General features: G+C 41.6%; 1 protein-coding gene across 1 annotated transcript; it reads right to left on the bottom strand.

The window, feature by feature from the left end:
* Positions 1-5,863: 5,863 nt before the first annotated feature.
* nog1 (noggin 1) lies at positions 5,864-7,309 on the bottom strand. The gene has a single exon (XM_085272698.1). The coding sequence runs from the start codon at positions 6,923-6,925 to the stop codon at positions 6,251-6,253; it is 675 nt and encodes a 224-aa protein (XP_085128824.1). The 5' UTR covers positions 6,926-7,309; the 3' UTR covers positions 5,864-6,250.
* Between the last annotated feature and the right edge of the window lie 9,730 nt (positions 7,310-17,039).

Raw genomic sequence — 17,039 nt, 5'->3', positions numbered from 1 at the left:
ACGAGCTCTGGACATCAAACAGCGGGATCGCCCCCTCCTCGCCCCCACAAATCATCAACCTGGTGAAATTTACAGCAGACAAAAATGCCGGAAAAATTAACATTGGCCATGGTACGCATCTCAGCTTGAACATCGTGACCAGGACGAGGACCAGCAGCAGCAGCAGCGAGGAGATTTCAAAGGCTTCCAATTATGCGATGTGTGGGAGAGCGCAGCGAACCAGGCAGAGCGCCAAACAGCATCTTTTACCAGACAAATCAAACCTTTGACAGGCCGTGTCTGCCCAGAGCACACCAGTTTCTCATATTCTCTGTACATTGATTTATGCCATTTCATCTCAGAAGTAACATTTAGCAAAAGATAAAAGACAAAAGTAGCCTGGTTGAAATAATTTTCTCAATCACTGACATTTAGTTTATTCCAGAAACCAACAAAAATCCATAAGACCTGGCTCATCGTCAGGCCACGAAGGAACATTTCTGGATTTTTGTGATCAGTCTTTATTGCAGAGCATGAAATTACAAGAAGTTAAAGCTTGAGTGATAAAAACTGCCAAATGCCAAACCTCAAATTTTGACACTGAACAGTTGTAGGTGAAAGACGTTCAAAGGAGTACACTCGGGCTCATTTGCTAATGATTTGCGCTCTGCAGGCTCAGCGAAAGTGCGCCCGCTCCTAATGTTTGCTCATGAAACTGATGTTTTGAGTGATCTAATTGGAAGTGGATGGTATCTATGAGGCAAAAAAAAAAAAAACACTAGTTAACCATCTGTTGAGTACAATTTTCCATTAATTGTATCAATGTTCAACCAACAACATAATTCCATAAACGTCAGTGCCAAAACAATGATATAATTGAGAAAAATTCTTAGTAAATAGCTTTGACAGTTTCATGCTGATAAGCTAATGAGTTAAACAACAAACCATCTCCACAAATAAAAACTCCAAACAAAGCCCAATGGCTGACTCAGCTTGGTGTTTACGGGTGTTTCAGAACCCTTAAACCGCTTTTTCCACCCAAATCCCAGATAAGTTGGAACTGAAACAATTCCAATAACAGGAGCTGGCGCTAGGAATTATGAAAGTATTAATGCAGTACTGGTAAAATTTACAGACTGTGTTTATGAGTCAGGAGAAGATGGAATTACCATTTTAAAAATACTCAAACTGTCCATACAGCTTGATTATCAGTTAGGACGAGAAGTATCATCACTGTGAGCACAGCACAGAAACACACAGACACACTGTAGTCTACACAAGTGTGCACATTGTTAATGGGTTAAGCGTTATGCGCATCGGCGTAACTCTGTGCTGAACATTGGGGGGGGGGTCAAGATCTCTGTCTAAATAAATAAATCTGGGTAAATTCCCAGATGATTAAACATGAAACTACTTTGCTGGTAATAACTGAAATGAGTAAAGAAAATCAACAGCCTATTTATGCAAGATAATTCATGATTTTATTGGGGGGGGGGGGTCATAACCCCCCTAACCCCCTGGAAATTACACCCTTGGTTACGCGTGTTCCTATTCAGACTAAGAGCGCTGGTTTTGCAGCCGATATTCAACAGGAGGGAAAAGCTTTCTAACAAAATAATGCAGGAACAAAATGAGGCTTTAACTGAGCAACATGTGTGTGAACAACACAAACAGATGTTCCCTGTTCCACTGGGAGCGAACACCTGCCTTCATTCGGCGACGTTTCCCAGAGGGCTCTGCTGCAGCCATGGCTGGACATCTGGACAGCGAGTCAGTGAAACCCATTTACATGTCTTTAGATTTGCCCACAGTGACAGACACACGCAGACAAATCCCTACAGTCGCTAAAGATAGAGAATTATGAATGAACTCCAAATGAAAGCATGTCAGATAAATTTGACACATTTTAAACCATCCATTAAAAAAATTAAGCAAACCTTTTACATTTTGAAACTTTTAGACATTCAACTCAAGACCCACTTAGTAGCTTTATACAGAGATTTAAACTACTGTTCATCAACAGATGGACTCATTTCACCCTTGAATCAGGTGCTTGCTCAACTTAGCACCTGAGCAAGCACCTTATACTCAAGAAAATAAGATCTGTGAGAAAACTAAAGTGCTTTTAAAGGAGTTACATTTATATATCTAACTTATTTTTAAGGCACTAAAGCAATCACAGCGTGCTTTACAGAGGCATCTAGCATTGGTGTGATGCACCAGTACAGTTTGTGGGTGTAGCTTGCTAACCAAGTTAGCTAACATTAGCTGACATTTTAGCACGCTGCCCTCTTGATAGAATATGCTTACTTTGGGCTTCAAAAACCCCACATGGGGTTGTCCAAATTGCCAATTCTGAATCTTCAACATATGCAGTCCAAATCAATGAGTGATATCTGACTAGGCGTCTAGCTGCGGATCTCTTAAACATGCTAACTTTAACTATATTAGCTCGCCCTGTTTTTCCTACAGGCTCCAGTCTGTTCCACAAACCGGTGGCTGACATCATGTCGGCTATCTTCATCTTTGACAAGTACTAAAGCGTCACTTGTCAATTCTCCAGGTGTTTTAATTGTTAACGTCTTTTAATTTGTGTTAGGCACCGTTAAGTGTTACTCTGTTATCTATAAGTTGATCTACTATAGCATGCAGTGCAAAATAAGAGTGTCATGGCTTCAGATCAAAACTAAAAAGTATGCACACACTGAAACGGGTGGATTAACGAGGGCTGCGGTTCATTATGTTTGCCAAATTAAGCTTTTGAAATATAAAACACATCTTAAAGTTTAAAGGCCATATCTTATGTCAAATGTGCCTTTTAACAGAGCACTTTCCATTACCAGTCAAAACTTTCTCTGAGCTACTATCATTAAGAAGATCAAAAGGTATTTTTTGGCTTTCATCAAAGCAGAAAGCTTTGTGTATCATTTTATTATAGAGTTGTGGCGCATGTACAGCAGTAAATGTGTATTCGAAGCTTACAAACCTGATCATTACGGCACATCCTTTCATGTGTTCAACTGTTTAACGGCATTATTTGAAATTTGTCATTCCCACTGAATAAACATTGTAAAAGTCAAGACTGTGGAGCAAACTAAGCTGGCACATTCGGCTTGTTATTGTACTCGTAATGATGGTGCCACAGAGGCTACCTTTGGCCTATTAATGAGCCAGTCAGAGTTATCAAAAGTAATTTTTATCATCTGTAATGAAAAATGATTTGTTTGATATTGTTGGCAAAACCAACAAGGAGAAGTTTGCTTTGATCAGGAAAATATCTGAAGCCTGTAGGAGAATTTAATCAGCAACAAGGTTTTGGCTTCAGAATATCTGCATAGAAATAAAAAAGGTTGATTAGGTTAAAAGGGGGGAGGAGGGAGTAGAAAAGCAGTAAAGCGAGCCTCTACCCAAAGAGATCATTAACTTAATGGATCGCTGGTGGCTAAAAGCAATGTGTTGCCGGGTATCTCATACATGAGAGATCTGCGAGGCTGAGGAGAGAGACGCAAAGAGCTGGGAACCGGCTCAGAAGTGACGAAGGGCATTAGCAGCCCTGCATCCTCCAGTCTTCAGCTGGTATTTGCAGGCACCGAGCGCTCTGTCAGCACGTATTACTCCACACACAAATCATCTGACCGGCGTCAGCACTTTGCCTGCGCTACGGCAGGAAAAACCCAAGGAAAGAGAGGTTGAAATTGAAGAAGAGGAAAGTACAACTAATAACTTGTGTTTCTCATTTGATAAGAAACATGAGGAAAGGTTCTCTAAGGAGAGGTTTGTAAAAACAATCAGAAAAGAAATGTCGACAGTTTGCTAAAAACACAGAGATACTTGGGCACCTGTTTCAAAAGAGCAAAAATAGAGAAAATGGGTTTGAACATATTAGAAATGATCGGATTTATATTTACTGAGGCAGTCGGATCTAAATCTTCAGACTATGATGCATGAAACCTGAAATAGCTGGGTATGCACAGAGCTTGTCATCTGTGAATCCCGACTATTGCCAACTTTACACAAGAGGACAAACAGTATAGTGGAAATAACAGATCAGCGGCAACCGCCTGAGATCCAGCATACACACACATACATCAAAGGCTACACGACGACTTTATTGAAGATGCGTCGTACAAATTTTTGGCCTTAGGTTACCATCCGGTGACAAGTGCAGGGATTTGTCTGCTGCATGCATATGTGCAGAGCTGGCTCTGAGGCTAAGGAGCATCATTACGGACTAAACACAACTAAAACAAAACACAGGCTTTCTGGTGCCCCACTGTCTACCCGACTGAGGCTCTGGAACAACTGAGGGGTGGGGGGGTTGTCTCAGTCAGTGTGAGACAGAAGCAGCTCCACAAAACGATTAGAAACGCTACATTAAAACTATTCATATTATAAACCCTACAGCTGTGATCAAACACACAGAGCATCCCTTGGATTTTAGCGGCGGTGCCAAAGTTAAAAAAAAAAAAGATATAAAGATGTCAGCTTGAATAACAATGAACAAGACCGCCACAATATTTCTTTTTAATGCAATGCTGTTAAAATCTAACACCGTGTAGCTTTGAAAAGGCCCATTATGTTTTGATAGGCCATTACAGAATATACAGATTATTTAATACAGCTGTAAACTGTATAAGTCTTTTCCCACTAAATTCAAAATAATTCACACAAAGTTCACACACAGATGCCTTTACTGATTCAGAGCGACTGGGATAAAATCACTATGTTTGTAAGAAGATGCATTACTGTGTGTTACACAGCAAAGGGAAGAAAACCCAGCTCTGTCATTTACAGTAAAACTGCAGTACCACAATGTCGAGTAAAGCCTTAGATTGAAATTATGTATTGGAAGTGTTATGAAGTAATGACAAGTATATGCAATCTTTGAATTATACCGTGATTCTTCCCATCATTCATCTATTGCCTAAAAAGTATTTTCATTTTTGAGTAAAGCACGTAACCTGTCATCACTACTGCCTTATATACCTATGCAATATAAAGCTAATGAACGCAAGACTGTAATGCAATATTTTATGCCACGTTCTTCCCTGATTTAAATAAATTGAGCATGTTTATAATGACTCACGTTGATATTTGCAACTGAATGTGTGCAAGGCTGCAAAATTATGCTCAAATTGAGCACTTCCCATCATCTACAGGAAAATATTCCCCATCATTGTGTTTAATCTTAATTTTTAATCAGATTGTTTCTGTGCATATTTACTGACTGTAATCTCTTTCCTAACTGTAAAGAAAGTTGAGCTTTTTTGTATGTTTAGCTCTTTTGCACGCTCAGTATTTACCCAGGAGACATCAGACCTTTAATGAACAAACTGCACTATGAAGAAAATACTTTATCCAGATTTTAATGGTGTCAGCTTATTAACAGTCATGTAGTATCAGCCTCTGATTCTCCAGCAAATCTCCTGCTGGGCTGAAAATGAGGAGGAGGGCTTGTGCAGATGAAAGAAAGTGAGACATGTGAGACTTCTTCTATAATCAGCTTGTAAAGGACCCTATGTGTGACTGACAGCCTTAGCACTGATAAGATAGTTCTGGCTAACTGAAGAGAACCAGTGACCTGTTGTATATAAATCAGAAAGTGATAATTGACTACTGATAAGACCAATATGATACCATGAGAAACGTTTCCCCCCAATAATGAGTAGTTTTATAGCCAAATCTCCGTCTGGTTCTATAATTATGTACTGTTATGAAATAAGCTGTAAGACAGGGAAGGCCAGCCACCATAACTGTAATAAGAACACGATGCGTAAAATGGTTTTAGCGTGGGAACTACAGGCTGTGCGTAATGTGGCAGGTGACTTAATGTGTAATCGCTCAGATTGGGTATAAAAGTGATAAGAAGTAAAGGAAAATCATGTTTAAATCATTTCAGTGTCGTTTTATTGTACGAATATAAAGAATAAATAGCACATTTCCTTAAATTTACAGGATAACAACAAGTCACTGACACAAAACTGTATCAATAATCCACGTTTAACTCTGAGGTCGATTCGCTGCGTCCGCGTTTTGAAAACAGCAAGTCCTTACGTGGCTCTATCGCTCCATAAATACAAAATATATAACCAATATTCTCCACAAATAAAGTAGACTCTGGTTACAAATAATACTGATTTTGTACATGGAGTTATATAACTGCGTGGCACCGCATATACAGAAAATACATTCCTACACTCGGTAGTGCACGTGAAAGAGATTTGGAAAAAAAAAATACTGAGCTTATAATTTATCTTCAGAGTCTTGTGTTTTAACTCGAACAGGAGCATTTGCAGTCTGTAATGATCGGGTACTGCACCGGTATCCAGGCGCACTTTAGCCCCCCCTTCCTCTGCACGCATCTCCATCTCAGTATCGTCAGGTGGGTAGAGTTCGCAGGTTTGCACACCATCCCCTCCGGAACAGAACAAGACCGTTTGCTCAGGCAGCTGCCCACTCGCACAAACCGCGGCCAGAATCTGTTCCCCAGGTCGGTCCAGGTGTACACGACCGGGCAGAATGAGTAGGCCCACAGCCACTGCTGCAGGCGCCGCTTCAGTTTCTTGCTGGGCTTGTGCTTCTTGCCGAACTGGATGTCAAAATCCACCGCTCGGATTTCTTTCGGGAGTACTCCCCCCGGCTTTTGGATCTCGAAGTCGTCGAGCTCATCGTTCCCGGTGAATTTGTCCTCCGTGGGCTGTAACACGGACAAAAAACGAGTGTCAAAGTCTCCCAGGATGCTCTTTAATTCAGTCTCGTTAAGATCTCGCTCCTTGGGGTCAAAGACAGGATCCGGGTCCTCTTTTAATTCCACCAGCGGCAGACTGTCACTCGGGATGGGACGGAGAAGGTAGTAGTGCTGACAAATCCCTCTATCCATCACAAGTCCGAGAGACAGCACCAGCAGATACATGGCAATACACTGGTGAGACTGATCCATGTTCATCGATGAGATCCTCACGCACACGGAGCTGCTTATTGTCCACTTGTGCGCAATTACGCGTGAGCCGTATCCAAACGTGGGCCGCTAGAGTCCCTTAATATTCAGATTCCCATGATAAAAATCCGCGATAGAAATAAAAGATTGTTCCACGAAGCATTAGTGGAAACGACTTCTAAAGGCAAAGATCAGATCATGCGTCCTCGAGCTTCGCGCGCCTCTGCTCGGCATGATGCTCCACTTGTGTCCTCTGCAGAAAAGCGCTGAGCGTAACTCGCAACCTCCGTTATATCCTCCGCACGGAGCGTGATGTAATTCGTGTGCCCCTCTTTGAATGTGGGTTTGTTGTCTAGGAGGAGATCCCCAATACCTCCTTCTTCCACCACACTGGAGGAGGGTGCCGGAGGGGGAGGCGGGGGACGGAGGGAGAGGAGACGCCCCCTGTCGGTTTTCCAGACTTTCTTAAACCAGGCTTTCATTCATCAGGGGTGTTGGTCATCTGGTGAATCCTTCTGCTGCGAGCCTCTGCAGCAGGCTCCCAGAACACCTCATGAAAAAATACAAACTAGTAACGACAACTTTACTTAAACACCTCAGAGAAAGTTTTATTACACAAACAGTTTTGTTAATGTTTATTATTTACACCATGAAGTTAAAAGCTATATTTGTATTGCTTATTAACAGCAGTAATACAAAGAAAGAAAAAATATAATACAAAGCATTTTGACATGTCATTTATTAGATCAACTTTAATTTGTAACAGCAAGTAATACAGACATACATACATGTTAATGCATCAAAAATCAGTCAAATGTAACAAACTACATCAACATTTATTTAGCTGGAGGATGTGAACACTATTTTTTTTACACTGCTGGCTGGATTAGAAATATAAAATATTTCACACTGTAAAGTTTCAGGACACACAAAGAAAATTTAGATTCCACCATTAGAAATGCATATTATAGGATCCCAAAACTCTGATCTGTTTTCACCTAGTGCGAGTTTTAGCCAATCAATATTAATGACAATAACAATTAAAAAAAAGCCGGTTATGTGCCGTCAGAATGATTTGTTTTATTTAGGGCGTGTAATACACTTACTGGCACAGCTTAAATGAACCGAACCTCAAACCAAATGTTAGACTTCTCAGTTCCTAATAAATTTACAATAAGCAACACTGTGGCTATTCATTAAAGACTTGTTGCTGTGCAAACATATTGGAACACACAAATTCAACAATAAAATGATGATTTTATGAAAATGTCTTGAATATTTCCATCTGATGGACTCGTGCGAATAAGAAAGACCACCTTAAGTTTAATAGTGATGTGTGCACATATCTGATGAAGGACTGGCAAAATGCTGTCAAGATTATTTTAACAATCTTAAATCGCAGGAAAAAAATATACACACACATTCAGTTGAATGACAGATTGTATGAAACACACTGCACAGGAAACAAACAAAATCACATCAAATCCAGCTCAACCTTTTGCTTGCTTGAAGAAAAGCGTGATTTACAGCCTGAATATCAGATGAAATGGCCTGTTAACTACACTTTTTGCAGTGTATTTACTGCATGTGTCCAGCTCAAGTGGGACAATATTTCTGCCTGTACCAGCGCCACAGCGAGCCTCTCAATAAAGCCAGCCAAATTAGCTCCCAAATAAACAACGCTCGCTAAGCGGCAGCCATGGAAAGTATCACAATTTGTGAACCTGTCTAAACTCATGCTCAGAGAATCATTCTTTGAAAAATAATTTAATGGAAGAACTTAGCCAGCTGCTACATCAGCCATAAACCATCCGCTTAAGATAAATGCATCTCTGTTTCAATTTGAATGAGCTAATTCACACAAGCACTTGAGCACACGACTCATTTAGTTTATGGTCAAATGATGGTGAAAAGTCTGGAAAATGTCACCCCTTATATTTTTCATCTGACCAGCACGTATCATAAACCATCGCTCCTAAACACACTTGACAGATCTGCTCAATCCAGCGCATTCACATGCGGGACAGTGCAGACTAAACTCTGCACGCATGCAAACAGCACCAAGCATCAGATATCAAGAAATCGCAGAATTTAACGTGCAGTCTAATAAAAAATAGAAAATAGAAATGCTCAATTGCACATTTTCTTTTGGAGAATTAAAGCGATGCGTTCAAACTCACTCGCAATACTTTTTTACATACTTAGGGAAATGTTAAATTGGAATTGACATGTTCATTCTTTTAAGGAATAATATTTGACACACACTGGAATATTCTGTTTGTAATGGGGCCGCTCGAGTGAAGTGCAAATATGGTTCTCATTAAGTGTCATGTGGATTGCCAGGCTCATTTAACGCAGAGTTGTTTTGGTTTCTTCTAATCCCTTCCTACTGTTTTACCACAGGGACATTTTGATAGTGAATTATTCCTCCTTATAAAGTCAGCCTACATGAGACAGACGCCTGCTTAACTGACTTTTTTTCTATCCCTAAGTTAACCAAACACTTTTTCCTCCCCGGCTAATAAACTGGCCCATCTAATTACCTGTATTTTTTTTTTTTTTAAATGCAGGGTCTGGTCCTTGACTTTTAAACCTGCGCTTAAGGATTTACATTAAAAATGAATCTCCACGTTTGAGCTGATCACAGGTCACTGTACCATTCCCTGCTGATTTCTCATTTAGTGAGGAAAAGCAGACTTCTGTGTTCTGGCAGCCACATTCAGCAGTGCTACCAAGAAAAGTCATGCTCGGGTAGAAACACAACAGAAGGGACTTGAAGATTAAGATTCAGCTTTCATCCCTGCAAAAGCAGAGCAGAAAAAAAATCTGACATATTTGGAAAAGTCTACTTTGGAAAAATATCAGCCAGGCAAGCGGGCGTTCGAGGCTCCTCGTCCTGTCTTCAGGTAAAGCTTACAGTGTCACACAGACAACACAAAGCACCTTTCACACACTTTATCTCCCTCAGCACGTTGTTTCACACCTTGTGCTGATTGAGGCTGCATTGCCAAGCTGAATACACACAGACACGGAGTGGGTGCTATTCTGTTTGCTCTGGCACTTGGGAGGTGTGCAAATTGCTTGTTTGTTTAGCACTTTTTCCATTCCTCTGCAATCCAACAGCACCTAGTTGCCATAATCACTCCTGCTGTGAGCTTAATTTAAATTAATTGCTCCTTCAGACCACTGATCATCAGTCTGATGGCACACTGCATTTTTTCATGCCACACTATTAATGTTCCATTAAAGAATTTTACAGCTCGAGTTACCCGGCTATTCACAGCAGTGTTAAAACCCACATTCAGACCAGTTCAGCCCTGTGCCTGATGGAAGAGATAGTGGCTGATAGCTGCCGTTCAGCAGACTGATAACATTTTTGTCGCGACGTTCAGCTTAACAGAGTGTCTTTAAAAAAAATCCACGGTGAAAATTTCATTTTAGTCTGTTAATAAAATAAGAGGATATTCGTTAACAATCACAGTTTGACACGAGGTGGAATTATTGACTCTACAACCGAGAATATCATTATCCAAATCAAACAACACGTTATTCAAATGAATCATCTTCAGGCTGTGGAGAATGCGCTCACGCTGTGAAACATCTGTGGATTTAAACAAGCGGTATAATTACCCAATTAGCATTTAGCTAATTTTTCCCACAGGTTGAAGGCTGGTGAGAGTGTGTTCACTCCAGTCCTCAATAAAGTTTTCACAGACAGAAAACTCTGCGTGCGAACAAAGTCGTTAAAACAAAACTCTGAACAAAGTGCTGAGTAATTACTCAGACGACTGATTGTGTATTCAGGCGTATGGAGGACCGAGAGTCGAGTTAATCGGTGCCATTAAGATGAAAAACAACATCTCAGCTCAGCAGCAAAGGGACAGCTGACAGGCATTACTCTGACGGGTCGGCCTGTGGTGCTGTAACAAGTATTTTTACGTTTTTGCTCGTAAATCTTGAACTATGGCTTATTTTAACTTTTTTCCCCCAGAATCGTTGGCTTACTTTGCACATCCATTTGTCCTGCAGCTTTTATAATTTTTACAGTATTCTGAATTGTCATTTGGGAAAAGAAACATTTGTCGAGGTCTGAATTTAAATATTAAATATAGTCTTATCATATCAGAAACCTACATTATGACGCATAAGCACGCAGGACAAACAGGAAATGTTTTCTCAGGCCGAGATTGTGCCATAAAGCAACAAGCTGTCGTCCAGCGTGGTGCCGCAGTGGTCGGTCCCATGTGAGCGAGCACAAATACCTCTCTAGTGTAAATGTGAATGCCGTATTTGTGCAGTTTATCTGGTGCTTGTAGCAACTAGACAGAAAATAATGGCTCTTGTGACAGTTTTCCAGAGCTGAGTGTTATAAACTTTGGTGCAGCCGTCTGATAACGTTCATCCAAACACGTGCATCTGTTCCTCTGGAATCACCACATCTCAGCAGCACTAGGAGGAAAGCATCTGCTCCACTTTATAACTCTGAGAACAATCTTTCTTGCAGTCAAACCATTTTCCTGCAGATGTAGACATAAATAATGGTTCCTGCTCTTACAATAAAAGCCGGATCTCTTCGGTCTTGGACTGGTCAGAAGACGACGGATGACCATAAAATCAAGTTTATTTAATAATGCGAGAAGAACTGCAGCTTTGCCTCATTAAATGATGCTCAAAGCACCCAAACAACAAGTATCTGAAAAACTGAGCAGCGATGTCGTCATTGAGCAGTCGTGACCAACAAAAAATATATTATAAAAACAAAACAAAAATACTGTGAACAGCTTCACTGGAACTGTTATTATAACCTTCCACTCAATTACATCTGCCACCCAAAGGAAGCGTGCAGCTAGCTGACTTTAAAGTTGAAGAGGATATCACTGATATGTATGGAAGCCCATTTCCGCCACTAAAAAACAAACAAACAAAAAAATGTATCCATAACTCGAAATTTAGAGTTATTTTCTCGAAATTTTGACTTAATTTCTTGAAATTTTGAGTTAGCACTGCCAATCAGTAATCTACGTGAATGATGTCATTTCCTTGTTACCCGGAAGCTGAAGCCCTCAGCTACAAATGCTACAGCTAAACTACAGCTAGCTTCACAAATGATGAAATCCTTGAGCTATTAGCTGAATCACATGGCGTTACTATCAGCAAACGTACTCTCGAAAGCGCCGGTTTGTTGCGATCCGGTTTTGAGTGCGCATTCCTCCGCACTGTATCCTTCCGGGTAACAAGAAAATGACATCAATCACGTAGATTACCGATTGGCAGAGCTAACTCGAAATTTCGAGTTGTTAACTCAAAATTTCAAGAAAATAACTCAAAATTTCAAGTTATGGATACTTTTTGTTTTTAGTGGCGAAATGGGCCTCCATAGATGTGCCGTGAGCATGTAGACTTCCTTCTGCACATACATTTGGCATTTTTGAATGCTTTTTCTTTCAGTCACTTTAAACATCACCAGAAGGAAGACACATTTCCAGCACAGTGTCGCCAAAACTGGGGAAGTCACACCAAAGCGAATCAAGATGGATAAAAAGCATGCAGACCATGCAGATTTTAGAGTGAACTGTCCCTTTAAGGAAGCACCAGTGCCAGCAGTTTTAGATCAGCCTTTATTTTTCTGGAATCAAAGTAAATACTCGCGCTCTTGATGGATGATACAGTACTCCATCAACCTGCCGAGTGATATAAATGAAGCCTGACGACAGGCGCAGAGACACAGCAGGCGTCCTCTGCAGCCAGAAGGACATTTAGTTTATTTCAGCACCCAGGCGGAGTCGGTGCGCCGATCTCCACGTGGCGATCTGGACACATTTCTGCAGATCATTTTAAGCCAAGGCTGAGGCCATTTCTTCTTTGAAAGAGCAAACAGGCCAAGAGTCAGACTGTAGTAGTAGTAGTAGTAGTAATAGTAGTGGTGGTGGGGAGAAGAGGGGTTGTGGTGTCTCCAGCCTCTACAACACAGACGGCTGTTTGTACCATGCAGCCCCCTTGTGCCCCCCAACAACCCCACCTCGGTCTCAAACTCTCAGCTCCTAATTCACACTTCATAAATCAAGATGACCTGTCCTCCAGTGAATTCATCCCTCTCTGTGCTGGATAATAGTGGCGCTATTGTTCCCACCGCGAGGATTCATTTCAGAGACGTAAACTATCCTGGAGGCCGACGCACAGGCCCGATAGCTAAAGCAGCTCCTGGACGTCCGCGTGGAGACGGAGGACGAGCGGCACTGCAGTCGTCCGTGTCAGGCCACGTCTGGTTGGTTATATTTTCAACTCCTCTGGCAGCTAATACAGGTCCAAAAATAAGAACACTAATTGGCCAGTGTTTATTTCTGTATGGGAGAAATAAGTGTTTTTAGCAGGTTGTTTGTGGCACGATGGTTTAACAGTCGGGACTCTCTGGGAGGTACGGCTCAGTCCACTGCATGGAAAAAGAGCCGACTCTCCCCTTTTTTTAATAAATAAGGCCTTTTATACGAAAATTGGTAATACAGTATAGTTGTGTGTGAGACTGGCACGGCAGCGTGTGACATCATGAGTGTTGACTCATGAGCAGATGAGTGATGCACACTGAGCTTTTGCCTCCTCTCAAACTCGTATTTAGTGCCACAGAAACAGCAGTAAAGCCTCACTCTGCCCTCGTCCGTCTCCCAGTCGCGCTCCCTCTACACTTAGGAGAGGGGGGAGGGTCTGGTAATGAAGCAAGTGTTTCTATGCGTTGTGAGGGGGCTGTCAGCTCTACACACAGCAGACCTCTGTCACCTGTTGCCACCAGCAGGAGGCTCAGGCGACGGGCGCGGAGCCAAGCCTGGCGGCCAGTCGCAGGACCCTGGCTCCACCTATAGACAGCTCAGCATGGTGATTTACTCGGCCTCCGTGCAGAGGTGTCTATACACACTTGTGCATACAGAGTTATAGCAGGAGCAGTACTCGGGCAACGGCTAACGGCTCGGGCAACCATTAAATAAATTATCTCATGTGCAAATGAAACAAACTACAGTGCTTTTTTTAATGACTGGACATTGCTACAATCAAACTGATCCTTAACAAAAATCCTATATTGGGGTTTACTGGGGATTCACGCTTCAGTGGGGCATCTATGTCGTGGATTCCCCGGGAAATGTGTTGATACAGCTCGCAACTTTGCTGACCGACCTGGTCAGTACCCATTATCCCTCCTGTGCATTTTTCCACAGCAGTTTTTGGGGATTTATCAGTGAGAAAATATAACAATTGTCCTCTCAACACAGTATCACATACAATCCTCACAAACATCAGCAAATTCCAGGAGGGACATTGCTGAACCGGAATAGATGTGAAGGGAAAAGCTTGTGGGACAAATATGCTCGTCCCTGAAAATGAAACTGATCACAGCAAAAAGCTGTGGAAAAAAAGCCAGGAAAGAAAACACTCCTGGCATTTTTTGTTGCTCCTTTTTGTTGTAATCACATATTTTTAAATGGTTATTAACACATAATCACCAGCACAAGCAAAAATGCCAGCAACGACACGGGCCGCTTATGTAGGCGACATCGTTCACTCTACAAAACTCTAAGTTGGGTCTTAATCTCAGTTCAGTGCATTGAACAAGTAACAATGACTGAAATGTTCGACGGCCATCGCAACCTTTGTTTCTCTTTGGCCAGAAATGAGCAAATTCTGACAAAAGGGCTGGAATACCAAGACATCAGCTACTGTAACATTAGCAAGCGGCATCCAGAGACCGTATAGGTCACAACACAGATGCTTAGTGCTAAGTAACATACAAAACATAAAACTAATCACAATTTAAATTTTCTTCATGGGTAATCGGTTCTAATAATTAACTGTGCAGCAGGATTAAAAATGCTCCAAACACCACAAACATGATCCACAGATCTACACCTGCCAGACAAACCAGCCATGCCACACACCTTAAAATCTTTCAGCCACAGTGCAGTTAAAAATGGTGTGTAACATGAAGCTCTTTACACCCTTGCAGTTTTTATGAAACCATAAATGCTTTTGCACCAGGCCCTAAACATATTTATTTTGGCTCTAGTGTTAGACATTGTAACCAGTGAGGCTGGAATGGAGTCGTTTCTGAAACCAGCCCCTAGAGGCCATCGGAGAAACTGCAGCTATGGGAACTTCAGGTTCCAACCACAGTTGGTCACTTAAGTAACACACGATGCAAAATGGGTAGGATGGTAACTGTGTAAACAAATGCTTTGACTTGTGAGGGTTTCTTTGACAGTAAAGTCTTGCAGAGTCCAGTTTTAATGGAAATAGGCTGCAGCAGAGTTCATTGTTAGTACTGCAGAGCATCATCACAGCTATAGTGGTTTTTTTGTGCAGTATAAAATGCATATCTATACATTTACATCTAAAAGCATGTACCTAAAATTTTGTAAAAATCGAATGCAAATTCTTCTGAAAAACTGGAGGGAAAACTGGTGCTAGCACACAGCGTTTCAGGTGAGGAAGACGGCTTTGTGTGAAGCTGAAAAAGGAAACTGCAGCTGTAGATGAGACAGAGAAACGAAGACTGACAGCAAGAGCAATGGGTCTTTAGTTGGAGTGGGGGGTTTGGGGCTGAGCCCAGAAGCAGCGCTGTAGAAAGGGTTAACATGAGACAGTAAAGTGAATCCAGATGTGCTGTTATTATTAATATCTCTGGCTGATGAATGGGAAGGTAAAATTACAGGCGCCAGCCAGGGAGGCCCCGCGCGTTGCCCTGCCACCCAGGAGCTTCCCAACTCACCTCCACAGCTCGCACAGCAGCGGCAGCAGATCCGGGCCAGAGGGTCAGCGTTCCTCCATGTGGCTTCAACGTGTCAAACAACCGAGAGGCAAAGCAGGCGAGTAGACAGGCAGTCACTTTCGCTGGCCGGCGGTCCAGCGCCGCAGAGCGATGGGCGTCAAACACATGACTTCATAGCTCAATTTCATCTCAGTAGCTGCTCTGTGTCACTTTGTGTCAGTCATGAAGGCTGTAATGATTTCATTCTAGCATTAAAAAACTAAACCTAGGCATTAAAATTATTGTTATTAACTGAATTTCAAGAGTTTTCCCAGTACTGTGCAAGGACTACTCTAGGTTTCCTGAAGGTCTTTCAGTTTTCCACGGACATCAGCTGCTTTTTCACTCATTCTCAGTCCGGTCCTTGTACCTGATCATTTTCAGAGGAATTTTTGTCATTTAACACGGAGCTGTAAAAAGCAGCCAACGCAAAGACTGAGCTAGTGTTGTATTCACACATAACAGAAGGCTTGAAGAACATATTTTAAACTGTATTTTTAAGCACGGTGTTAGCAGCCTGTTGCAAAAACACATAATTGAATCCCCTTCATTAGTTAAATATACAAAAACTGCCAAATATATCACAGTTTGACAGCATGAAACACTATTTCTGCACAAACAGCGTGATGCTGAAAGAGCAAAGAAATCTTGTCAACAAACCAAAAAACTCTCAGTTATCTCACATATCTAAAGTATCTCAGAGCCATAGTCCAGCAAAGATCTAATGCAGAACCTGAAAGACGCACTTGGAGCTTCATTTACTCCCATCTGTTCACTGAAGCATCATCAAAACTGGTCTCAGTGGATGGATGGGTGTAAAGAAGCCAAAGTTATGCAAAATTACACAAGAACACGACTGAAAATCAGTGACTGGGTCTGATGCAGTGATGGGTTTGACCTGTAAAACACGGTGGAGGCTCGGTCACGGTTTGGGGCTGGATTTCAGTGTTGGAGATGTTCTCAAAATCGATGAAATATGAACGGACAACATCTTTGTTTTTAACGAAACATTACTCAAAGAAGCTTAGGAGCGTTCAGGCTGTGTTGCAGAATAAAGGCGCTCATTTGAGCTGTGCACATACTGTACATATTGTATACCGTTTCATATACATTTCATTTTTGTTTGCACATTTTAATAAATCGTTGCACCCGTTTTCAAAGTAAAGTCGAATAATAATAACCTAGAAATAGCCCAGGTATGATTTGGGGGCTCAGTTATTTTAGAATCTTTGAATTAGAATATCAAACTAAATAAAGAAACAAGTATTTAATGGAAAGTACTTCATGGTCTGTTTATGCTGCTGCTGAACTGAACCGTCAGGCAGATCTGTG

Source organism: Mchenga conophoros, linkage group LG4 (genome assembly GCF_057382185.1).
Source record: "Mchenga conophoros isolate Kocher_MC1m ecotype Shallow Benthic linkage group LG4, M_conophoros_male_GT1.1, whole genome shotgun sequence".
Lineage (NCBI taxonomy): Eukaryota > Metazoa > Chordata > Actinopteri > Cichliformes > Cichlidae > Mchenga > Mchenga conophoros.
This window is presented reverse-complemented; position numbering and strand designations above follow the sequence as displayed.